At 41.7% G+C, this 25,897-nt stretch overlaps 1 protein-coding gene across 4 annotated transcripts in view; it reads right to left on the bottom strand.

Moving 5' to 3' along the window:
* Positions 1–25,819, bottom strand: part of UBE2U (ubiquitin conjugating enzyme E2 U) — a 33,106-nt gene extending 7,287 nt beyond the window's left edge. For 3 of the 4 annotated variants that reach the window (XM_081011855.1, XM_081011854.1, XM_081011853.1), the window contains exons 1-10: positions 25,583–25,770; positions 25,393–25,493; positions 22,146–22,227; positions 20,457–20,549; positions 18,976–19,073; positions 17,231–17,357; positions 15,725–15,794; positions 12,690–12,778; positions 10,315–10,396; positions 78–172 (exon numbers count right to left, since the gene is read on the bottom strand). In XM_081011855.1, coding sequence (XP_080867981.1) covers positions 78–172; positions 10,315–10,396; positions 12,690–12,778; positions 15,725–15,794; positions 17,231–17,357; positions 18,976–19,073; positions 20,457–20,549; positions 22,146–22,227; positions 25,393–25,473 — 817 coding nt within the window. In that variant the 5' untranslated portion in view covers positions 25,474–25,493; positions 25,583–25,770. The other variant, XM_081011856.1, reaches the window with a different exon arrangement.
* Between the last annotated feature and the right edge of the window lie 78 nt (positions 25,820–25,897).

Raw genomic sequence — 25,897 nt, 5'->3', positions numbered from 1 at the left:
AAGTTGGCTATTTCTTCCGCCTACACATGTCGCTTCAAAGAAAGTAAAAAACAAAAATCTTGGAGTCTCAGAAGTACCTGGAGATGGGCTTAGCAGAGGATGACTTTTCTTGCTTTCTACCAACCTTTCTCTCTTTTGGTTTTTGATAAACTCAGAGATTAACAATCGATGCCTGAAATGATAAAGAACCAAAAAGGAAATGAGCACGGTTGAACGTAACTTGGGCCATGAACAGAAATATGGACTTGTTTGCTACAGTAAAGTCTTAGAAACCTAATTGATTTTCAGTTAATCTTATCTGCAGCAGATGGCTTTCAGGTTAGGGCTCCAGAATAGTCCAAAGTTAATTCTTATCTGAAAAAATACTTCAGCATGCACAAAATCAAAACAGCTGGGGGCAATGCTGGTACAAGAGATTGCATTGCTTGACGTGAGTGGCCACAGCCTCCTCACCTCTGCCCAAACTCCTCCTCCTCCTTGCCACTAGTGCCACCTTTTCCTTATCTTCTTCCTCTAGCTCCTGACATGGCCACCTACACCACTTCCTTCTTCCCCCTTTTATCCTCTTCCTCCCCCCCCCGCCACCATGCTAATGGTGGAAGCACTGGCATCCTCTCCACCTCCTCCCTACATTGCTCTGAGGAAGGGCCAAGGGGTCTTTTCTCAGAGCAAGGCATTCTGGGCAAGGTGACTGGGAGAGTCCCTGCACCACCACTGCTGCGTTGCTACCGCACCTAGATGTTGTACTTAAACCCACAAGGCAAGCAAGCAAGCAAGCAAGCAGAGGTCTTGGGGGCACCCATTTGCCACCCCCAGCTGAATGCGGCAATTGTTTCAGCTTGCCTCATGAAAGTGTGGGCAGGTCCTGACTGGGGTTTTGCTCTTCAAGATATTTAGCACTTTACCCAACTTTCAGCAAGATAACAAAGCAGGTTCTTATCTGCAAAGCATGAAAGAGACCCTTTGAAGTAGGATTGACAGGATAACCCACATTCCCAAGCATGCACTTATGGACTCCTGCGGACAAGAATGCGTGTGCCTCAGCACCTCACATGCTCTCACTCACAACAGCAAACACAATTCCCAGAATTCATTTATTTTTAATGCTCTGCTCATATTGCTTCTTTGCATTTTGCACCATTGTTTTCAGAGCAATAAACATTATTAACAAGATGCTTTTTGCTATACCAATTGCAGTTGTTCACACCAGAATCTGAGCAACGGACAGCATGCGATGTAAAGGTGAATACTTGAACACTGTATATATTCCACTGGAGTAACTCTAGTTATCTGCCTTGGCTGTGGCAGAGGGAAATATGCACCAGATGTAGTCAGCATGGTGCCCTCCAGATGCTCTGCAGATGGACTACAACTCACATCAGCTCCAGCCAGTATGAACAATCGTCAGGACCAATGGGAGTTGCAGCCTACAACATCTGTAGGGCATTTTGGCTATCCTTTAGCTGACTGTTGCAGCTAAAACAGACCTAACCTTGGAAAGAAATATTACAGCCCTGTAATATTAGAAAAGCTATACCCTTACACATCACAACAATATAGAAGAGTGGTAACATTAAAAAGACTAGACAAAACATGGAAAATGACACTTTGAAATCCAATCAGATCTCCCACAACATGTGTTGTTTGGTCCTTAAAAAGTAGATACGATGAATTATTCAGTTATCATTATTTTTTTGCCTACCCACACAACCATACGGGTGGATTGCTCAGAGTACCAATACAGCCACAATGAAAGCAAATTTAAATCAATACCACCCCCAAATTCTGGAACCACATCCACCCTTTCCTTAAAATTAGACAACATTACTAGATGCTCTCCAGTGCTACAGAGAGGGGCAAACAGATCTTTCAATGGAAATATACTTTTAAAAAAAAGTTAACAAGAACTTAATTATCTGCAGAGCAATGCTGCAATGGGGAGGGGTTAACCTTGAATTTTTCACTCTTTTAAATGGGTCACATAAACTCTTTAGTGGTATTAGTCTTACAGGTTCCTCCCTTATTTTTTTTAAATGTAAAAGTATTGTTCAGGCATAGAGAGGGGATTGAGTCTTGTGACACTGTTAAACAGATGTCTATGACAATCACAAAAGTTAACACACATACACTAAATTCATATATTTTGGCTTCAGTGGTTTCTGGTGGGAGAAAATTTGTTTTGTCCGGTGTGATTTGTGGTTTGCTTGCCACCATAACTCAAATTCTACTTCCTGACAATGCATAATCTAGAAGGAAATCAACCCAAGAGCCCCTTGATCTTCTGAAAAATGAAAAGTCTGTGTAAGCTCTTGATTTATCCATTCTCCTGCTCCCACTGACAAAACGGGGGGGGGGGGGAGTGACTTTCAATTAAATGTAAACTTAATTTGGTTAAATAAATTCTCCTTTCAGCCACATGGGGGCATAAATGGCTTAGATTTCCACAAAGAATTGCAGGGGGAGTTTCTTAAAAATGTACTACATGCTCAAAGTGTTTCAATGATCATTAAGCTGGTAAAATCCCTGTGCTCCCTCTCAATCTGTTAACTGAATTTAAGACACCCTTCCCAATATTTTTAAAAAAACCCATTTCATCTTCATATGTACCTTTCTCGCTATTATTCGCCACTGCTGTTTTATACAAATAGTTACAAACTACATTGTCTGGTGCATATGGATAAATCAAGGGGAAACAAACAAAATCTAAGGCTCACTTCGCTGCAACAAGAAAGAATTTAGTTTAATGTCCTAATCACCACCTATTCCCCAAAGTGTCACCAATTGGAGCCAACTAACTTTGCCCCACAGTACTCAATGGGAGCTTATTAAAAAATGAGCCCACAGTTCCTTGTAAAACCTTATTCAGCATTTCTTGCTCCCGCTATGACCATAGGGCAGAAACTGACTTTTATATATGTGATACACTTCCTTGCGGAAAGTCCAGTTGCCTAACATAGGACCTTCTAAACTTGCAAAAGCTGCTCATGAATGTCACCTGCAGAATGTCAGAACACATGACAACACACTAGTGTTCTGGGGATATTACCCAGTCATCGCAGGAGATACCCCAGAAAGAAGAAATGTTTAGGATCAATCACTAACTATGGCTACGAAGCATTTTGGTGCATAATGTTGCTTACTAGGTCTAGCAAAATGAGAGATGTGATGTCAAAAAGAGAGCCCTTTTTGTAAGTGAAGCTAGTGACTGCTTTGAAGCTTTTTATTTTCAAACAACTCATTTTAATTGCAGAATTCAGAAGAGCTCTGTACATAGCAGAAGCTTGCATTCTGCAGCAGAGAGACTAGTTCTGTAATAAGCATTGCCCTAAGTACTTTATGAAGTATCAGTGTGTGAAATCCGATGACCACTTAACATGTGCTTATCAACTTAAACCCACCCCCACCCCGCAAGGCAACTGTAATTGAACTGAGAGACAGTAATCTATAGGCTCCAACTATTTAGTGAGCTGAATGGTATTCTCATCCTGCCCAACAGATATGGAAAGTCCACCATGACAAGGCTAAGCACACAGGGCCTCCAGAAAATGAGGGCCTTCAGACAACTGTTTATTTCAAGCTGCTACAGGCAAAGTTTGCAGTGGTGCCCACAAAAAAGGTGGCTGACCATTCTCACCACAGTTTGTAGGAACAAATGCTACATAAAAACAGACTTATGTGCTGTTTTAAAATGTTTTATGAATTCAGCTTTAATCACAGAGATAAAATTACTGGTATATTTAGCGGAGCTGAAATTATGACTATCACTCTGCTCTTTTCTTCCTGTCCAAATTTACATGTTAAAAGAGAAACTGCAAATGTTCAAACTTACTGTTCCCAACCCTAACCCTGCGGAAAGCCATCTAATTAGACTTTAATTTGATTTCGACCTGTTTTTAGGAGGTAATTTAATTGTTGTTTGATTTTATACCAATGTTATATATCTGATGTTAGCCGCCCTGAGCCCGACTTTGGCCAGGGAGGGTGGGGTATAAATAAAAGTTTGATATTATATTATTATTATTATGTATTGGCTTGCACAGAGGAAGCAGCAAAAATCCAGGGCCACGTGCACGAGTATGTCTTTGGGAAAATTCCCATTCCCATTTCTGCATGTTAAGATGTGATCATAATTGTCAGGGGAGTGCCTTATGTTCCTAAAAACAATAAAAATCTAATATCTTATTATATACATTATACACAATACATTCCCCTTCATGGATCACTGCCTTGCCGTGGTGAAGGGGCTTGAATAACTCAGAGAAGCTATGAGCTATGCCGTGCAGGGCCACCCAAGATGGACAGGTCATAGTGGAGAGTTTTGACCAAACGTGATCCACCTGGAGCAGGAACCGGCAAGCCACTCCAGTATCCCTGCCAAGAAAGCTCCATGGACAAAGGCAACAGGCATATAAAAGTTATGACGCTGGAAGATGAGCCCCTCAGGTCGGAAGGCGTCCAACATGCTACTGAGGAAGAGCGGAGGACAAGGACAAGTAGATCCAGAGCTGATGAAGCGGCTGGACCAAAGCAGAAAGGACGCTCAGTTATGCCTGGAAACGAAAGGAAAGTCCAATGCTGTAAAGAAAAATATTGCATAGGAACCTGGAATGTAAGAACCATGAACCTGGGTAAGTTGGATGTGGTCAAAAATGAGATGGCAAGAATAAATATTGACATCCTAGGCATCAGTGGACTAAAATGGACGGGAATGGGCGAATTCAGTTCGGATGACCATCATAGCTACTACTGTGGGCAAGAATCCCGTAAAAGAAATGGAGTGGCCCTCATAGTCAACAAAAGAGTGGTGAAAGCTGTACTGGGATGCAATCTCAAAAATGATAGAATGATCTCAATACGAATCCAAGGCAGACCTTTTAACATCACAGTAATCCAAGTTTATGCACCAACCACTGGTACTGAAGAAACTGAAATTGACCAATTCTATGAAGACTTACAACACCTTATAGAAATGACACCAAAGAAGGATGTTCTTCTCATTATAGGGGATTGGAATGCTAAAGTAGGGAGTCAAGAGATAAAAGGAACAACTGGCAAGTTTGGCCTTGGAATTCAAAACGAAGCAGGGCAAAGGCTAATAGAGTTCTGCCAAGAGAACAAGCTGGTCATCACAAACACTCTTTTCCAACAACACAAGAGACGACTCTACACATGGACATCACCAGATGGGCAGCATCAAAATCAGATTGATTATATTCTCTGCAGCCAAAGATGGAGAAGCTCTATACAGTCAGCAAAAACAAGACCTGGAGCTGACTGTGGCTCAGATCATCAGCTTCTTATAGCAAAATTCAAGCTTAAACTGAAGAAAGTAGGAAAAACCACTGGGCCAGTAAGATACAATATAAGTCAAATCCCTTATGAATACACAGTGGAAGTGAGGAACAGGTTTAAGGATTTAGATTTGGTGGACAGAGTGCCTGAAGAACTATGGATGGAGGCTCATAACATTATACAGGAGGCAGCAACTAAAACCATCCCAGTGAAAAGGAAATGCAAGAAAGCAAAGTGGCTGTCCAACGAGGCCTTACAAATAGCGGGGGAGAGAAGGCAAGCAAAATGCGAGGGAGATAGTGAAAGATACAGGAAATTGAATGCAGAATTCCAAAAAATAGCAAGAAGAGACAAGAAGGCCTTCTTAAACGAGCAATGCAAAGAAATAGAGGAAAACAATAGAATGGGAAAAACCAGAGATCTGTTCAAGAAAATTGGAGATATGAAAGGAACATTTCGTACAAAGATTACCATAATAAAAGACAAAAGTGGAAAGGACCTAACAGAAGCAGAAGACATCAAGAAGAGGTGGCAAGAATACACAGAGGAGTTATACCAGAAAGAAATGGATGTCTCGTACACCCCAGGTAGTGTGGTTGCTGACCTTGAGCCAGACATCCTGGAGAGTGAAGTCAAATGGGCCTTAGAAAGCACTGCTAATAACAAGGCCAGTGGAAGTGATGATATTCCAGCTGAACTATTTAAAATTTTAAATGATGATGCTGTCAAGGTGCTACACTCAATATGCCAGCAAATTTGGAAAACGCAGCAGTGGCCAGATGATTGGAGAAGATCAGTCTACATCCCAATCCCTAAGAAGGGTTGTGCCAAAGAATGCTCCAACTACCGCACAATTGCACTTATTTCACACGCTAGCAAGGTTATGCTTAAAATTCTACAAGGCAGGCTTAAGCAGTATGTGGACCGAGAACTCCCAGAAGTGCAAGCTGGATATCGAAGGGGCAGAGGAACCAGAGACCAAATTGCAAACATGCGCTGGATTATGGAGAAAGCTAGAGAGTTCCAGAAAGACATCTACTTCTGCTTCATTGACTATGCAAAAGCCTTTGACTGTGTCGACCACAGCAAACTATGGCAAGTTCTTAAAGAAATGGGAGTGCCTGATCACCTCATCTGTCTCCTGAGAAATCTCTATGTGGGACAAGAAGCTACAGTTAGAATTGGACATGTAACAACTGATTGGTTCAAAATTGGGAAAGGAGTACGGCAAGGCTGTATATTGTCTCCCTGGTTATTTAACTTATATGCAGAATTCATCATGCGAAAGGCTGGGCTGGATGAATCCCAAGCCGGAATTAAGATCGCCGGAAGAAATATCAACAACCTCAGATACGCAGATGACACAACCTTGATGGCAGAAAGTGAGGAGGAATTAAAGAACCTTTTAATGAGGGTGAAAGAGGAGAGCGCAAAATATGGTCTGAAGCTCAACATCAAAAAAACGAAGATCATGGCCACTGGTCCCATCACCTCCTGGCAAATAGAAGGGGAAGAAATGGAGGCAGTGAGAGATTTTACTTTTTTGGGCTCCATGATAATTGCAGATGGAGACAGCAGTCACAAAATTAAAAGACGCCTGCTCCTTGGCAGAAAGGCGATGGCAAACCTAGACAGCATCTTAAAAAGCAGAGACATCACCTTGCCAACAAAGGTCCGTATAGTTAAAGCCATGGTTTTCCCAGTAGTGATGTATGGAAGTGAGAGCTGGACCATCAAGAAGGCTGATTGCCGAAGAATTGATAATTTTGAATTATGGTGCTGGAGGAGACTCTTGAGAGTCCCATGGACTGCAAGAAGATCAAACTTATCCATTCTTAAGGAAATCAGCCCTGAGTGCTCACTGGAAGGACAGATCCTGAAGCTGAGGCTCCAATACTTTGGCCACCTCATGAGAAGAGAAGACTCCCTGGAAAAGACCCTGATGTTGGGAAAGATGGAGGGCACAAGGAGAAGGGGATGACAGAGGACGAGATGGTTGGACAGTGTTCTCGAAGTTACAAACATGAGCCTGACCAAACTGCGGGACGCAGTAGAAGACAGGAGTGCCTGGCGTGCTCTGGTCCACGGGGTCATGAAGAGTCGGACACGACTAAACGACTAAACAACAACACACAATACATTGTATAAACTTAATATAGTCAATATACTAGCAAAACACTCAAAATACATGCTTGAGTGCTTCATCCTTGAGCAGAGCTTACTTAGAAGCCTGTACTGAATTATTGCTTTTAAGCACTTAGCTCAAGATGCCTATGACATATCTCTGCTCATGCTGAAGTGCTCCTCAGGCAGCCAATGCCACCTCAAGGCATTTCCTGCCTGAAGCTGAACCCAATTGGCACTTCCCTGCAAAAGACAACATTCTAAGATGCCTTGCTACACCATTCAGACGCCAATCTCTGCCTTCAGGTATGGCTTTATGCTGCGACACAACAGGGTCAGCCACGCAGACAACTTTTTCACTACAAGCAAAACTGGATTGCAGCCGTCCTCATCTGGACATGCAATATTTAGGGGAATCAGCTTTTTGCCAACCAAATGAAGCAACAAATAAAAAGGAGACCAGCTTGGAAAGTGTCTGTCTGCTACCGCCAGATGGCAGTGGGAGGTGGCCATTTCACTCAGGCAAATTCAAACGGGTGGGGGATCATAGCAAGTTCCTTTCATGTTCCTATGAAGTTAACATGAGAAAGCTGCTCTGATTCACAGCAAATGCTGCTTTCTCAAACAGCTCCAGCCTGTTCATGCTGCATTTTTTTTAAAGTAAAAAATGGACAGATGGGTCAAAAAGGACGTTCTCAGTTTTTTGGAATGTTTTCTTGGGTCACGTAGGATGCTGTGGTGCTACATAATGAAGCAATTATCAAATGCATAACACAAAGAACTTCTGTTAAGGGAAATAAAACAAGGAAGTTGTGTCAAAGAAAAATTAACCCTATATTCCTCGAGTTTCTTCAGAAAGAAAAATAAACTCATTTAGTCCCATAGTTTGCTTTCCTTCAATTTGAACTTCAAATTAGATATTCATAGAGTTTCTGCGAGTTTGTGGGCAAAACTATCTGGTGAAGTGCCTTTCCCTGCCCTGTATATATAAACATATATATGAAATAATTAGTTGCAATCTTCTTCAGCATGTTTCAAAACACACATTAAATACATAGTGCAAGTCAGGTAAAATAGATTCTTCCATATGTGTATAATCTATTCTATAACCTTTAGACATTATAATCAGACTGACTGATTATTTGCTCTGGGGTCAGAGGGACAGGAGTGCACATGCTTCTCTGTCCCCAGAGCAAGTTCCAAATAAAATGGAATGATTGGCCTTTATAAGGATGAGGACGCACTCCCCACACAGCCCCAGGACCAGCCCATTCTGCATATTCTGTCATATGCAAGTATTGAAAATGACAGGGAAAAATAAGTAGCAGCTAAAGGAGGGCTGGTTGCAGTATTGGGGAAATCAGAGGAATCCACTAGCAGTCAACTTCCTTGTCCACTCCTCCTCTCCTTAATGAGACAAAATGTGAAATATTGCAAATTTACTTGGTTGAGTGCTGTATCCTGACCCTGATGATGCTCCTTGTGGAGATACAGAGGCACTAAGATCAGTGATTAGAGACAGAAACGAAGCAGTAACTGTTATGTGTAACAAAGGAGGGCCAGGCTGGGTGACAGGTAGAGTTATTGACAATTTATTTCTCAGATACTCAGTTGTTTGAAGGCAGCAAAACAATACTGTCCATTTAGTCCTCTGTGCCACCAAAAGCCATTTTCTATAGAGCCAGTGGACTAAAGGAACACTGAACTGAGTCACAAAAACAAATAAAGGCAAGATTATTTGGAGATCCATAGGGACAGGTATGGGCCTCCTGCAACTTGATAGTCTTCCACAAATAATTAAGAACATAAGAAGGGCCCGATCAGACCAAAGCCCTAAGTAATTCAGCATTCTGTTCTCACAGTGGCCAACCAGATGCACGGAGACCACAAACAGGACATGAGCATTATATCCCCAGTACCTGGTATCAGAGGCATACTGGAAATACAAGCCTCTTCTCCCAATCCCAAACAGACACAAAGAAGAAGAGAAGATTTTAAATCTACTTAGGAGGCAGCAACCACACACATTGGATAAAATAATAAAGAGAATTGTCCCCAAAACTAATTCTGAGTCAAACATGTCATTTCAGTTTTCTTTTTGCTTTTACTATTGTCAAAAGGTGCCTATATTTTCAATGAGTTTTCAGCAGCCACTTGACACGAAGGAACCCTACCCTAAGAGTCTAACTAGGGTGACATGGACTAATGAAAGGGTTTACAGAAAGAAATTATAAGGAAACCCTGTCAAGGTTTTGCTCATTTGGACAGACAAGTTCAAGGATTGCTGAGCTCCCTTGCTCCCAAGGCTCAGGAGCTGCCTCGAGATGTGCTGTAACTTCAGAACTGCATAGTTCCCTGGAACAATTAGCACCTAGGACTGGGATGAAAATAGAAATGAAATTTTGAAGAGCAGTTAAAAACTTACAGCTCATGCATATCCATAATCTCCTTTTATATTTTGACCCAGAGAAGACCTCTCAAGAAAACAATGCTGAATTCATAATACATCTGAGCATTTAAGCGAGACAAATTTGCATTCTGAACAACAGCATTATGAACTTTTGGGAACCCCTGCTTCAAACACCCCAGAAGTTTCTTTCTTTCTTTCTTTCTTTCTTTCTTTCTTTCTTTCTTTCTTTCTGCTGTTAAACTTTCACAAAAGAGATAGGTGAACTCATTGCTGATGGAGACCTTACACCGTATTATTATTATTGCTACATGATTATGTATTATGAAGCCCTGTGGCTTCATAATTCAAAGCATACATTTTGATTTACTGCGGATACCCTCACAAAGACATTTTGCATATATAATCACTATAACACCAAGACCCCAAATTTGGCACCATATTTTGCTGCTTCTAGATGTGCACAATTTGACTTTTCATAAGATACCTACGTAAGACTATCCCATTGTCCTTTGTCCACATTTTCTGCCCTCCATCCATAGCGGTTTCCTATGAAGTTTGGGTCTTCAAACACTAGAAAGAGAATTGCCAACAGTTTCAACAGGAGAACAATTATGTTTAGTGGAAACAATAAGGGTCTGAACGACAAGCCTGATCCTTAAACATACTATGCCTTTCAGCATAGTATGAAAGTTGAAGGAATGCTAAAGGAAAACTTCAGCGAGCAACATGAACCCTAAATAAAATCCTATATACAAAAGTGAATTTAAGACATGTTTCATGGTTTCTTCTATGGGTGTTTCTGCCAGATGACATTAGGAAGACAGCAACCAGGAAAATGACCTTCTCAGTGTTTGTGTCCCATTTGTAGAATGCCTTTCCTTGGCGAGTAACTGAGCCACCAACCTTTTATTATTCAGGAGACAGGGTATAACCAATTTTCATAGACACTAGTGACTTCTATTTCTCGCTCTATTACTGCTGCTATTTTAAATTCTAACTTATTATTAGAATTGTTCTGTGTACATGTTTTTAGTTTTCAAAAATTCTGTTTGGGGGAATGGCAAACTGGTCCCCTATCTACCAGCCCTGCTGCTGCTACATCAGAGCAGCAAGAAGCTTCAGTACAACCCCTTCTTCCCCCTGCCATGCTCTGAGGAAGAGCAAAGGCATTTTGAAAAAGGTGACTGGGAGAATGCCTGTGCTGCCATTGATTTTGCAGCAACAGCTAGAAATTCTGTTTAAACTTAAGCGTAGGTGCCAACTCCCTGGGGCCCTGGGTGTCCAAGCACCCACAAAATTCCCTATGAAGGGACTGGGCACCCACAAATTCCAGTGCTAGGGCCATGCACACTGCATGGCACCCACAGCCCCGGGCATCCATGGTCGCAGGACCAAGCTGGCACTCCTGAAGTTAAGTTTAATGTAACTAGTTGAGGCAAGGAAGGGGTAACAGTGGCAGCAGAAGGGAAAGGAGGAGGGGAACCAACAGCAGAGGTAGAGGAAATGGGGGGGGGGGAGGGATGATGGCCACTGTCTGCCTCAGGTGACACAATGTATTGCACCAGTCTTGCTCCTACATATCACTTGAGCATTTCAAGAGCACACGGTGGGTGAAAAATATCAATCATGTGGTACTGGCACATACATGCAACTTTAAATAAGAAGAAGAAGAAGAAGAAGAAGAAGAAGAAGAAGAAGAAGAAGAAGAAGAAGAATTTATTATTTGTACCCTGCCCATCCGGCTGGGCTTCCCCAGCCACTCTGGGCGGCTTCCAAAAAAATTATTAAAATCCTCTAATACATCAAACATTAAAAGCTTCCCTAAACAGGGCTGCCTTCAGATGTCTTCTAAAAGTCTGGCAGTTGTTGTTCTCTTTGACATCTGGTGGGAGGGCGTTCCACAGGGAGGGCGCCACTACCGAGAAGGCCCTCTGCCTGGTTTCCTGTAACTTGGCTTCTCGCAGTGAGGGAACTTCCAGAAGGCCCTCGGTGCTGGATCTCAGTGTCCGGGCAGAACGATGGGGTGGAGACGCTCCTTCAGGTATACTGGACCGAGGCCGTTTAGGGCTTTAAAGGTCAGCACCAATACTTTGAATTGTGCTCGGAAACGTACTGGGAGCCAATGTAGGTCTTTTAAGACCGGTGTTATGAGGTCTTGGCGGCCGCTCCCAGTCACCAGTATAGCTGCCGCGTTCTGGATTAGTTGTAGTTTCCGGGTCACCTTCAAAGGTAGCCCCACGTAGAGCGCATTGCAGTAGTCCAAGTGGGAGATAACTAGAGCATGCACCACTCTGGTAAGACAGTCCGCAGGCAGATAGGGTCTCAGCCTGCGTACCAGATGGAGCTGGTAAACAGCTGCCCTGGACACAGATTTAACCTCTGTCTCCATGGACAGCTGCGAGTCCAAAATGACTCCCAGGCTGCGCACCTGGTCCTTCAGGGGCACAGTTACCCCATTCAGGACCAGGGAATCCTCCACACCTGCCCGCCTCCTGTCCCCCAAGAACAGTACTTCTGTCTTGTCAGGATTCAACCTCAATCTGTTAGCCGCCATCCAACCATCTTAAAAAGAAGGTAGCTACGTTTGTCCATAACAAAAAAAAGCAACTGCTCCAGAAGCTACAGTGTTATAATACCTTTAATAAGACTAACCAAAATCTCACAAAGTCATGAGCCAGCTTTCATTCAAAAATTTCCTTAGTGTATGGCATTGCTCCTGAAAGTTTGTGTGGCCTGACTTAAAACTTCAGCTGCCATACTGGGAGGTCATGAGAATGAGCCCTTGCACTTACTCAAATCTAGCACAAGATCAGAATCAGGCTTGCTATCTTTAGTTTTTGCTAAGCCAAAAGCATCAGCTTACCTGGGCTTTTAAACTCTTCTGCAGCTTTTGATGTGGCCAATTTATACCATGTCCAGTAATATTCTTCATACGATATGGAGGTAACATATCTGAAAATATACATTTGGGAGAAGGATGAGTTTTCAGAGAGGATTATGCAATTAGCTATCTGACACAGGTTTTCTGGCAGAATGTTCTACAAAGCAACAGAATCAGCAAGAAAATGAAAAAGAAAGGAGGCTTGAAAGGACCACATTTCTTACTGCTCCCTTTCCACACAAAGACAAACAGTATGACTTTAACGAAACACAGGCCTACATATTTGCACCCAGTTTGAGTGAGCTGGATTGGTTATTTCCCAAATCCCTTTGTATGAATCTCCTGCCCCAAAACTAAGAAAAATGACCTTATAACTTGTTTGGACAACATCAAGAGAAATAAGCCTCAAAAATTCATATTAGGGATGTGTTTAGCAAAGTAAGTTCACATATGAACCAACCATTTTCCCCTCAATTTTTTCCCTCTGTACACGACTCACAAACCTCCATGTGAATCAGGCTGCTAGCAATCCAGACTTTTTTTATATAAAAAAAATTGGTAGCATTTTAAAAATTTTGCAGGATGGCAATATCTATGGAAAATCTTATTCATATTCCTGCTTCTCTACATGATCCTGTTTGTAGAAAGAGATCACATAAAAAAAGAAAAGCAGTTAACTTCCATCTGTGATCTGGTCTTTGTTTTTTTAAAAAAATCTAACACAATAAATACTGAATTCGTCTTATATCAGAAACAATGGAAATGATGTATTTTGAGTCATAGAATAGAACCAGTGTTGGAAAGGACCTTGGAGGCAATTTAGTCCAGCCACTTGCTCAATGCAGGATCTGTAATGGAGAATCTGTAATGCAGCATACAACTGAAGCTTCCCTGAGAGATGGCAGTCCAGTTTCTGTAAAGTGATGGACAGCCCACATGAAGTAGATGGTGCCTCAAGATCAGGGCCAGCCTTACCATTAGGCAAACTGAGGCAATCACCTCAGAAATGAGCATGGGAGGGGCAAGTTAGCATCCCATAGGCCTACCTAGACTCCCCCGCCCCCCCCCTCCCGCTTTGCTGAATTAAGGACCAAGAAGGTTCTTCCACAGAATGAAACATTCTGGGTGCAATGGCTGTGAGATTGCCTGTGCTGGCTCCGTGATGCCAAAAACTAGTGTGTGTGTGTAGGGGGGGAGTTTATAAAGATACTGAAACTTTACATTTTCACCCCTAACGATTGCATTTAAAGACCCCCAGAGCTGCACTGAAATTCCAACTGAAAGCTTTTCCCTCTTCCTCTGATAAAGTCATCAGAAACACACCAACACACTTGGCTATAACACAGGGCAGGTTATGGCTTCTCAGAAATTCAGAAGCAAGCTATGCTGTGCTGTGTTTAAAGAAAAGTATAATCATGTCATTCAAACAAACAAACAAACAAACAAACAAACAAACAAACAAACAGGTGAGAGCTAGGCAGCGGGCTCTTTCCTGACTTTCGGTCCGGTGTAAATGAAGAAAAAAAGGATGGTCTCTCTCTCTGGCAGGGGGACACTATGAGAAAGCAGGCAGAGTTGTATGCAGCCTTTGTATAGCTTAGTGCCTAGGGCGTTCAGTGTCTTATTCACTGTTGGACATACTTCAGTAAAATAGGCCTATCACCAAATCAAATAATTGAATAATTAAAAATAAAAGCAGCAGCATAATTTTATAAATAAGCCAAACAGAGGGAGCCATGTATAGGAGCTCCAAAAAACCCTCTGGGCATGTTACTACCACAGATATTTCAGCAGGCTTCAAAGAATTCAAGAGGAAGGAGACCAGCAACGTATCTTATAAAATGACAAGAATCTTGAGCACAAAGAACATCATTATTCTTGGTATATTTGATGTTCCTGCCCTGCTCTTTCCTCCGCTTTTGCTTCTGCTGTCCTGTAAGATGTTAGCAGCTGCTCTTCAAAGACTTTATACTTCCCTCTTTATTTAAAGTTGTGAGAAACTGTTCAACTCTGAACCTTCTTCAGCCACTAACAACAAGGCTGACACCTCTTTACTTTCCTAGTACCCTCAACTCTAAAGATTTTTGCTCTCCTGCCCCATAAAACTGTCCCAATATTTTTCTACCACAGAAATTCTGGTGGGAATGGATGGAGTTCAGGAAGGGGCATGTTTGTAGCTTGAGGGTACTCCTGGAACCAATATTGTCACCTGAGGCCCAGCTGGCCTCAGTGGCTCAGCTGTTTCTAGCTACATTTGGTTATTGGCAACGGTGCCTCAGGACAGAGATGATTTGGACACAGTATTCCACGCTCTGGTAACTTTCAGACCAGATTACTGCTATGCATTCTATGTGGGGCTGCCCTTGAAGACAAATCAGAAACGTCAACTGGTTCAAAATGCAGTGACCAGATTACTGGATAGGGTTGCCTTTAGAATTCGTATAAACCTTCCTCTAAAACAGCTGCATTGGCTGCCGGTTCATTTCTAAGCTTAATTTAAGATGCTCACACTAGTGTTTTAAGCTCTAAACAATATGTAGTGACAAGCAATGAATTGTGGAATGTGATACTGAATCACAGTTCAATCCTTCTCCCAGTCACATGGGAGGAAGGGAGTGGGGAACATTTCAGCCTATGGCTTCACTTGGGCTTGCGGAGGCTCATGCATGTAACACTAAATTTAGCTGTTACACACAAACTCAGCCATAATAAACAGTTATTATTATTATGGTTTTATCCATCCTGCTAAATATTTATGGTTTTGTTCTAATGCTTCTTCCACTGTTTCAACTTATAGAGGTTTTATATCTTTATTGTTTCTATCATTTTATTGTTATCCTGATATATTTTTTTCTGAAGGGTGGCTTACTAGTTTTCTAATTAACCAATTAACCAACCAACTGATCAACCAGAAATATACAAAAGGAGTTAATTTATACAGTTACCCTAATTTGGATGGTTATAAAATTGGAAGCTTTTTGTGGCCCATTTACAGCCTCTTAATCATAATTTATTACCTTTCTTGGCCATATTCTTCATCTTCCTGGGGACGCCTGAATGTGCTGAGAGATCTTTCCAAACTGATAGCTATAAAGAGAGCAACTTTTAAAAATATGTGATTTGCTTATCCTTAATGTTCTGGGCACTTACAATCCTATCATGCCCCCCCTCAAAGGGCACACTAATACATAGTTCAGATGCAGTTGAACCCAGTGCACAGGAATGTCAGTGGTCTCAAAACCTGGCCAAAACTACATGGATGCAATGGTTCTGTGAATTGGTGTTTGCAAGTGTGAGGTGGACATGCAACTGCTGCAGTTTGCACAATCACCGCAGCTTGAAGAAGTACTGCTATGACCATTCAAAGTGCAGTGGCAAATTGTCTACATACCATGTGCAACAAGTGCCTCATTTCATCCTGTCTGGCTTTTGAGGCTGCCCCATACTTAGTGCCAACCCATAGGAAATTGTATGGGGTCAATGAAGACCTGAACGGATTCTAACTTGTCTGAACAAACCCATTCACATCACAGGTGCAGAATAAAAATGATGTCTTGACCCAGGAGGCCTGTTGTATAGTAATAATGCTACAACTACCCCAGCTGAGAACCGCATCCTCCAGTCAAACACAACCTCAAGGAAAGAATGCTCATATAGGGTCTTGCCATATGAAGACCAAACCACCCTTGTGCTCAGCCTTTTTCAATCTTGGGTCCCCCTATGTTCTTTAACTGCAATTCCCATCATCTTTGACCACTGGCCATGCTGGAACGAAATGATGCGAGTTGTAGTCAGTGCTATTTTTCTAGAAAAAGAGGTGCCAGAACTCACCATGAAGGCCTCCCTCGTTCTCTTAGAATGACTGGAGGTGCTGGAACCCACAAGAGAGGTGCCAGAACTGAGTTCCAGTGAGTTCCCACTGAAAAAAAGTCCTGGTTGTAGTCCAACAAAATCTGGGGACCCACGGTTGACAAAGGCTGCTCTTGGAGGTCCAGTGAATGTGGCCTATAGTTACACATATTTTAACGTGTCTGAATTATATTACATATTTGATCTGCTCAGGTGAGATCAGAATACATGGAAGGTGCAGGATACATCTCAGTTCCAATGTCAATATTTACTTGGGCTCAAACCTCAATGTAAAGTAGTAGCAAAATAGTGGCATTGCTATGTGGTTACTTTTCATTGTGGGTCATGCTGTAGGGTAAATGTGGCATCTAAAGAAATCACTGGCTAACAACTCTAACTTTCTCCTGTTCCAGTGTTGCCCTTGCTTCATTTCCCAGCTCATGACCTCTGCATCACCTCTGAACACTGCCTGGCAAATATGCTTTGTGAGATCATAGATCTGCCTAGAGAACCCATACTCAAGTTACATTGCCAATCACACTAATTAAAATTTACTGCCTTGTGTAAAATAGTGGTTTTTTAAGAAAGCCATTTAAACGGGTTCTTCTAAAACTCCCCATGGTGCTCAAAGAATATATTTATGACTAAAAGCATAAAGCATGGAGGTTTATTACCGTCTAGGTGCTGGCTAGTTTTGACACACTGTATAACTTTTTTCCTATACAGGGGATAATTGTTCTTCAGCAAATGAGCTGCCTCCAAGTTCACTGGATTTTTCAAAACTGGAATAGACAGCAAAACCTGCAGGGAGATACATGGGCGTACCAGTTTATAAAGCTTTATGAATCACCAGAATTCAGAGAAAGTAAAAGCATTTCATGACTGTAAAGAAGGATACAAACATTTGCTTCTTTGGCAAATCCTGCTGTGTGTGTGTATGTACAAGGAAAACAGTATGGTCAGCCTCCACCTCCCACCGTTCTGCTCTGTTTGCCTAAACCATGCCACTCCTGACTGCCATGGCTGAGTGGCAGACGTGGAGTAATGGGGGGGGGGCAGTGGAGTGAGCCAGATCTCTCTATGGCTAAACCAGTTAACAGGGAAGCGACTTTGCAGCCTCAACTTCCTTACAGAGGTGATTGCTGCCAGTCCCGCCATGAGAAAAATCTACGGGTGAATTCCTATCTTGCGTGTGTAGAGCGTTAGGCTGCACATACACCATACTTTTAAAGCACATCCAGCCCCAGATGGACTCCTGGTAACTGCAGTTTGTTAAGGGCAGCTTTGTGAGGGGTGCACTACAGTTCCCATGATTCTTTTTTTGGTGTGTGTGTGTGTGTGCTTTAAATGTACGGGGTGTGTGCAGTCTAATACTCTGCACACAGAAGATAGGAATTCACTCACAGCTTTTTCTCAGGGTTCCCCAACAAGATTCAGCTGGGTGTCTTTGCGCGGCACCAAAGAAATGTAGGCACATTTTGTCCCAGAACACTCAAAAATTCATGATGGAAAGTTAGCCATGTTGATTACTTTGCCCACACTGGTTTGCTTGTGAAAGAGTGACAGAAAGAACATATGAAAGATAGAACTGGTAAAAGCTGCAGCTAGGCTATTCATGTTCACCATTAGAACTGTCTGAAGTTCTGTCTGAAACATAATTCACATACAGATTAAATTCTTATCCAAATTAAGAAGTTACTGCTACAGCTTTTAAAAGGTGGCCTTTTTCTGCTTTTATTTTATTGCTTCTCACAACAGTTTTATCCAAGCTGTTTCAGACAAGGCTAATAAGGAGTAAGTGAAGCACATGAGCAAAATGAGGTGAATTAACAAAAGATGAACAAAATTGAGTTCCACATTTCATACCTTAATTGGAAAATGGGGCCAAAGAAATGAGTTTGTACAAAACTGCTGATATATTACATCCAAAGCAACAACTACTTCTCGATTGAAACAGATTTCCTTTCTTTTTGGGTTCCATGTTTTGACTATGAAAATCAATAGCAAACTGCTATGGCGTTCAATGAAACAAATATATGAATAACGGTTCCTGCTTTGTACAAATACAATTTAGGTTTGAAATCAATACTGTGACTGGAATCCAAAAAAATGAGAAAACAATTCTTTGAAGCTGGTGCATGTGTGCTATACTTTTTCCCTTATGGGCCCTCTCTCCTACTAACCAGCAAACTGATTCTGAAACTTGTAAAACCGAGAGAAGCTTCATAAACAGTTTGTGCTATGGGAGGGAGAGTGAACACATTTTCAAATAGTGAGCGGTGGCAGGGACTTCACTGGACTCATGGAAACCTATTACATGAACCTAAGTAAGCTATTTGGATCCTGGCATCAGACCCCAATTATCCTCATAACAAAAGAAAAGTAAGATAAATTATTTTTTGCACGGTTCTTTCTTTACCTGGATACAAAGTAGGATACTAGTCATTGTAAGTTTGCTGTCCCACTTGGTAGGATCATCTAGAAAATCCAGACAAGGTCTTCCAGTCTTTGGGTCCACTTGCATGGAAGACAAATCATTAATGCTCAGAATGGAGGTTCATACACTTATATGCCAATAAGACAGTTGAAACTTTGTATCAGAATTATGCTAGACAGGCTATGATAAGTTTTATTCCCTACAGCTAGACAACAAAAGAAAGCTATGCAGATATCTAAAGATCTGAGTTATTTTTCATTTAAAATTTGTATCTAGCTTTCTATCAAATAATTCACAGCGACTAACAAAACTGTCATAGCAATGAACAAACAACATAATAAAGGCAAAAAAGTACACAACACCAGAGATAAAATAAAATAAAAATTGAAAGGGGTTGCAAATGTATTAGCAGAAGTAATCTATACAAAAAGCAGAAAGACAACAGAGTTACTGCACCTATGGCCTCCTTAAAAAGACATATGCTGACCTGTGGGTCTAAAGGGAGGCAGTAATACTGGCCTGGGGATCCAGTTCTATGGAATCTGCTCTACTGCTAAAAAAGGATCTTCTCCTACATAGTAAGCAAACTTCAGCTTGTTGGGATGGGAATGGAGCAGGACCTCAGATACTTAAAAAGTACATGAAAGAGTCCATATGGAAGAAAGCTATACTTAATGCATCAAGGTCCCAAAGCCATTTAGTGCTTTAAAAATGTGACCCATTACCTCCAGTTGACAACAAACAGGCAACAACCACAGACCTAGCAGTGTCTTTTTGTACTAATTGAAATTTCTAGATGTCTTTAAAGAGCAGTACAATTTAGAGTGCACTACAGAAGCAGCAGTCAAGTCTATAAGTACATGAATTATAGTGGCCAGGTCTGATTTGGAGGAAAGGGCAGAATTGTAGTACCAGCTGAAGCTCATAAAGGACAATCCTAGTCATCACTGCCAGTTTGGACTCTAAGAACTGTGCAGGATCAATGGCGACTCCCAAGCTGTGAAACTGAGTCTTCAGCAGGGCTGTAACTGCATCTGAATCAACCTGTACACCTCTATCTGGATCAGACTGTCCACAAACCAACAATGTTTCTGCCTCATCTGGTTAGTGTACATATTCACAACACTTTTCTATACTAGAAGTTTAACTATCACGTAGGTAATTATTAGAAAGCTATAACTGGTGTAATGACTACAGCTAGCTTTGGTTGGTTTTGGCAAGCCCACTTTATAGGGTTGTTTTGAAGCTAAAATGCAGCTCTAAGGACCTGAGAGAAATGTAGCAAGTCAATAGATTCCTATCCTTAAGGAAAGGCTTTAGCATTTGAATTATGTGTAGCTGCTAAAAAGCACTTTGAAGTAGAACCGCTCTGAAATCTAGGAGCATGACTGGGTCAAGGACACCTAGCCTCTGCTGCTAAGCAACCACCATGGGAAGGACATCACCATCAGTGCCATCCTTACCATTGGGATGGAACGGAATAGTGTTGAAAGTGATGCTTGGAGGGACTCTGTTGTACTCTTCAGTGTACCTTAATGATAGTTGGAGTTCAGCTCCTAGTACAAAAAATAAATAAATCAGAACATCTAAGTGCACGTGTAGCCCCAAATTGCATGCATTTACTTGGAAATAAGTCCTGCTGTCATCAATATGCCTAACTCGCATGTAAGCTTGCACAGACTGTAGCTTTATATTGACATATTTTTAGAAATATTTATAGCTAGGGTTGCTACTTTGCAATGCAGACACCGGATGCAAACCTTTTAATCTAATGCAGCAATGGGAGATAAGGCAGCTGCAGCTCCTCCCACCCACTCTCTTCCTGGTCTTGTTGCCCACTCCTTCCCTCTCCTGCTGTGGTGAACAGGACTTCAAATGTGTGAGAGGAAAGCAGATGACAGGAACAGAAAGAGAACGGGCAGAAGGAGCCTAAGGTGCATCAGGGGATTTAGAGAGATGCATACAGTGTCACATTTATACCTCTAAGATAGCCTTCTCTAACCTGGTGCCTATCAGATGTACCACTTTCTTCTGCCACAACCAGCATGGCCAATGGTGAAAGACTATAGCAGCTGCAGACCCAAACAACTAGACCGCATCAGGTTGGGGATGGTAGCTGTATGGATAGCCACCTCTGAATTAGCAAATAATAGAGCAATGAGCTCGAATTCATTGTGTTTAAAGTTTATATGCTATTCCACTTCTTACATAAAGATATAGACATATTAATGCCTATGCTGTGATATTTCATAGTTGCAAAACATCTGCTTTTGAAAATTTGCAATGCTATCAATACATGTGTAGTCATTTCAAAAGGTTACTGAAATCTTTTTTCTTCTTCTTTCTATCTTTTTCTACATCACAAAACATTTCAGGGAGGTGACCTATTATTTCAAAGTTTTAGAAAAATTAAGACTGAACTCATGATGCAATATATGAAAGCACAGGAGCAATTATTTTCACATATATACTTGCACCAAGCGTGTGGGCTTCATTCCACATAATGGGAAAGACTCTGGGTAGTGCTGGGAGTGTCCCTTGTCTGAAACCTGGAGAGCTACTAGCAGTCATCGCAGATAATACTGAGCTACATGGGACCAATGGTCCAACTGAATCTAAGGCAGCTTCCTATATTCCTATGTTACCTAACTGTAGTGAATCCACTGGCACTGTTCATGTAGTTAAGGACTGTCTACACACCTAATGACACTCATATATGCTTCAAATCTGTGTTGAGAAGCACTACATGACATAATAAAGCTATACACTGTATTCACAACCCAGTGTGAATTGTTCATTGGTGTTAAAACCAGACAAATGTTTACAACAGGAATAGATATTTTATTGGATTGTAAAGAGTGAAAGGAGTAAAATTATTCTTGAAATGCTTCTGTTAAGGTATTGGACTGAGATCTGGAAGACATTGATTCAAGTTCCACTTCCAGACTGACTGGACAATATAATATAACCCCTCAATATATTGCAACGTAATTGAAGAGAGAACACAATAGAGACTGCAAAGCATTTATATGTAAAGGGTTATATATTTGGCAAGCAGTAGTAACGGCACATTAAAAACATTGCATTTGTAATTGTTTTGGCAGTGCAATATCACAGTGCAACACAACATTTATAGGAAACAGTATGGCTACCTTCCCATAAGGTATCCTTCAGGCCTTCAATTTCAGCTACCCATTCCATCAAGCTGTCTCCCACAGGAGCAACAGTAATGCCCTGAGAAAAGAAAATGAAAGCAGCCCAATTCAGACTTGATGGGACTATCACTTTACTTCTCCTTTCATGTGCTAGAGGAGATCATAAGCTTCTGATTTTAAAATAACCACAGTTCCCTGTGATGTTTGAACTTGGTGAACTGTGGTTTGATCAGATTATGACTAGTGACAACAAACTAGGATCTGAAACCACAGTTTAATTCTGGCTTATTCTCACTAACCTTAACTTAAACTAACCCCAGTTCCTTGGGTTCAGATACAGTTAGTCTAAAATTAGAAGCAGAAGCTTCCCATCTCCTTCTCCATCACATGAAAGAGGAAGAGAAGATTGGGGTGGGGGTGTGCAAATCCAGCATTTGGACAGGCTCCATTCACACAGACAGAATGCTGATAGCCTATGTAATGGTCACTTTAATAATTGTTTTGTATTGCTATTAATTTTTATACGGCTGTACATTACCTGGATATATATAGTGTGTGTGTGTGTGTGTGTGTGTGTGTGAGAGAGAGAGAGAGAGAGAGAGAGAGAGAGAGAGAGAGAGAAACATGATTTCCTGGTGTATCTGAATCATGTTACTTTGTACATTTTCACTCAAAGTATGTCTGTAAGTTGTTTTATTGCAGTTTTTATCTATCATCATACCTTGTTTTATGCACACATAAATTCACCTAAATCACTCGTGAAATTAGTTATTATTTATAGATTCATTTGAGTTGATAGGGCATGCTCCCCCGCAGGCAAAGGGTGTTTACAATATTTTAAAAGTCTCCTATCATGTACATCTTTATTTGCCTCCTACTAAGGAAAGGATGGAATCCACATTCTTTGCAAGATCCATTCTTTCTATGGACAGATGTTTTAGATAAAATAATATTTCACACTATGCATTCTCCCACCATTTCCCTTCATTCCTACTCAAGCAAAACAACTCATCAACACAACTCACATACTGTATTTGGTTCATTCCTCTGTGTTCATCTTAACTCCAGATTGTTCCACAGTCCATTCCTTATTCTAAATTTATTGCTTTAAGGATAGGTATGTAAATCATCTTCTCAATACAACATTCTTACTCCCCCTCCCCCCCAGAAAAAACTAAAAGGGATATATAATAAAAACCCATCCCTACATTGAGAAGTAGTATAACATATACCATTACCTTGTACTAAGGAAATAATAATTGCTTGGCTACTGCTGGGGGAAGATGGGGTTCATCAACCTAGAAAGGTAGCCCATCTAGGAGAAGGAAAACTCTGATCCTAGGCCCCTGCTGCCTTATGGGATATCTTTGAGAAAAGAAAAGGCTAAATAATAAACCCTACACAAATCCAGAGTAGAGTCCCTGAGGCGGTTGGATGACACCTTGTATGCCTCCTTCTGGCGACTCTAGCAGCCAAGCTGGTGCCAAATGTATTGATCTGCTTTCCTTTGGACCACATCAGTGAGTGAGGGCAAGAGGAGGTCTTATCATCTGGGCAGCAGAGGACCTCCATACAAGCAGGCCAGGCTTGCAAGCCGGGGAAGTCACTTCAGAGCTGCTAATGCAATGGTTTGACTTCACCCCCAGAGGTGCACTCCATCGTCTCTTGAGACAGATATCATCTAGAAAAGATTGCAGAACCTCAGGCCCAGGGACTGACTGTGGCCCTTAAGGACCCTCAATTTGGCTCTTGGGGCTTTCAGCTGGTCATGTCCCCTTCCTTGACATCATCCCACAATGGTCCAGCTCTGTGACCTTCAAGTGTTTTTCTCTGGTTAGATTTTTAAAAATTATTAATTTTTATTGCATTTCTATTCTATTTTGCCTCCTAGAAGGACTCAAAGTGGTACACATACAGTTGTCCCCTTCCCCATTTTTTTCTTTATAACATCCATGAAGTAGGCTAGGCTGAGAGAGACTGGCTCAAGGAACCTTATGCCTGAGTGGGGATTTGAACACGGGGCTCCCCAGTCAAGCCCAACACACTAACCACCACACTTACACTGTAATAATGCCTCTTGCTTGCCTGGAGGAGAGAGGTGGAGGGAAGGAGGGAGAGGTGTATTCTGTACACTTTTGCCTCTGTCTCCTCTTACCACTGACATGAACCCCCTGGAAATGCAGCCCTTGAGCTGAGAAAGGTTAGTTGTCCCTGTATTGTAAGTTGTCCCCACACAAATGAAGGCTAGGTGGTTGCTACTGCTCTGGCATTGCTGGAAAACCCCTACATGGCAGAAGGGTCACTCTACGGCTTTTTCACTTGGGGTTGGCACAGGTTAGCTCTCCTGTGTTTTTAACTGCTGAGTGACCATGGTGCAGAGGATCAACAAGCAAAACATTCCTCACCATCCCACTGCTGTGCTGCAAAAGGCTGTACCGGTAAGGTTTCTGCCTGTCGTGAAGTTTTTTAAGATGGCAACCTTATTCTTAGGAAATGGAGAAGGAAGGGCTGGTCTATTATGCACCATCCTAAGCACTTTAGCAGAGAAGCTTTGAGATGATAGTAAACTAATTCCCAGCATTTCCAGAAGTATGAGGAAGAAAGTTAGGTCTTTTTCAGAGAAAAGGGGGAGATGGGTCAGAAGCTCAAGTTCTGCAGGTGGGAGCATCCTGTGAGCCAGCAGAAATGGGGAGGTGACTTTAATTGACCTCATTTCTTCTCCCTGGAGCCCCTTTGCCCCTCAAAAAACTGTTCTAGGGAATTGGGGGACTCTTTGAACCACCATATGTGGCAGTATAGGAAGGAGAAATTGGCAAAAAGATGTTATCAGTGGGAATGTCTACTAGATCCTTCTCACCTCTACAAATGGAAGAATTCTCTCTATACGCAGAGGATCAGTTAGGATCCCAGTCAGAAGCATTTTTCATCATTTGGTTACAAAATCAATGCACAATTCATTTAAAGAAAGAATCATAATAAACTGCCCCACCTCTGTTTTTTATTTAGAATATTTCTAGCCCACTTCATCCAGTTAGGCTCTTCAACATCACTTACCATGTGTAACATTAAAATAATAATAATAATAATCTTGATTTATGGAACAGTAGAGAGAAGAAATTACATTTCTTATTAACGATGAGGAGGGTTATAATGATGATGGATACAGTGTTATACTTCAGTCTTGATCTTGACCACTGTAAACAAAGTTGTAGGGGTTGGGGGTTGGGAATCCAGCTGTACTCACAAAGATCTTGGCTTCTTCGTGTTCTATAAACTCTCTTTCCAACAACAAGTAAGCTCTCGAGTGCATATTCATAGTACTCATGTTCTCCCACAGAATCTGTCCTAAAGACCACAAAAATAAAAGGTTAGAACATTTTGCCTTTTCAAACTGTTGAATTGAATTGAGCTGCGATCTGCCAACACAAAGTTACCCTGGCAAAGCAATCCTGATATAGAAGAGCTTTTAAGCGGCAATTTTTTTTATTTTTTTTAAGACAGACAGACAGCAGAGCAAAGAAGTCAACCCTGATCCATTTCTTATTCTTAGATATAAGGTCAGCTACTGGCATAGATAGCACCCAAGGGCAGGGGAAACTACAAAGGCAGAGCAAGAACTAGGCCATACCCTGTGTACGGAGTGTAACCTAGCAACAGCAGCGTGCCTTCCCTCGGCTTGCTTCATTAGTTTTCCCTCGCCCAACCAATCAGGACAAGCCTTTGTTTGCTCTTTTGTCCTACCTCCAATC

Source organism: Podarcis pityusensis (assembly GCF_964106645.2).
Source record: "Podarcis pityusensis genome assembly, chromosome: 6".
In the NCBI taxonomy this organism is placed as follows: Eukaryota; Metazoa; Chordata; class Lepidosauria; order Squamata; family Lacertidae; genus Podarcis; species Podarcis pityusensis.
This window is presented reverse-complemented; position numbering and strand designations above follow the sequence as displayed.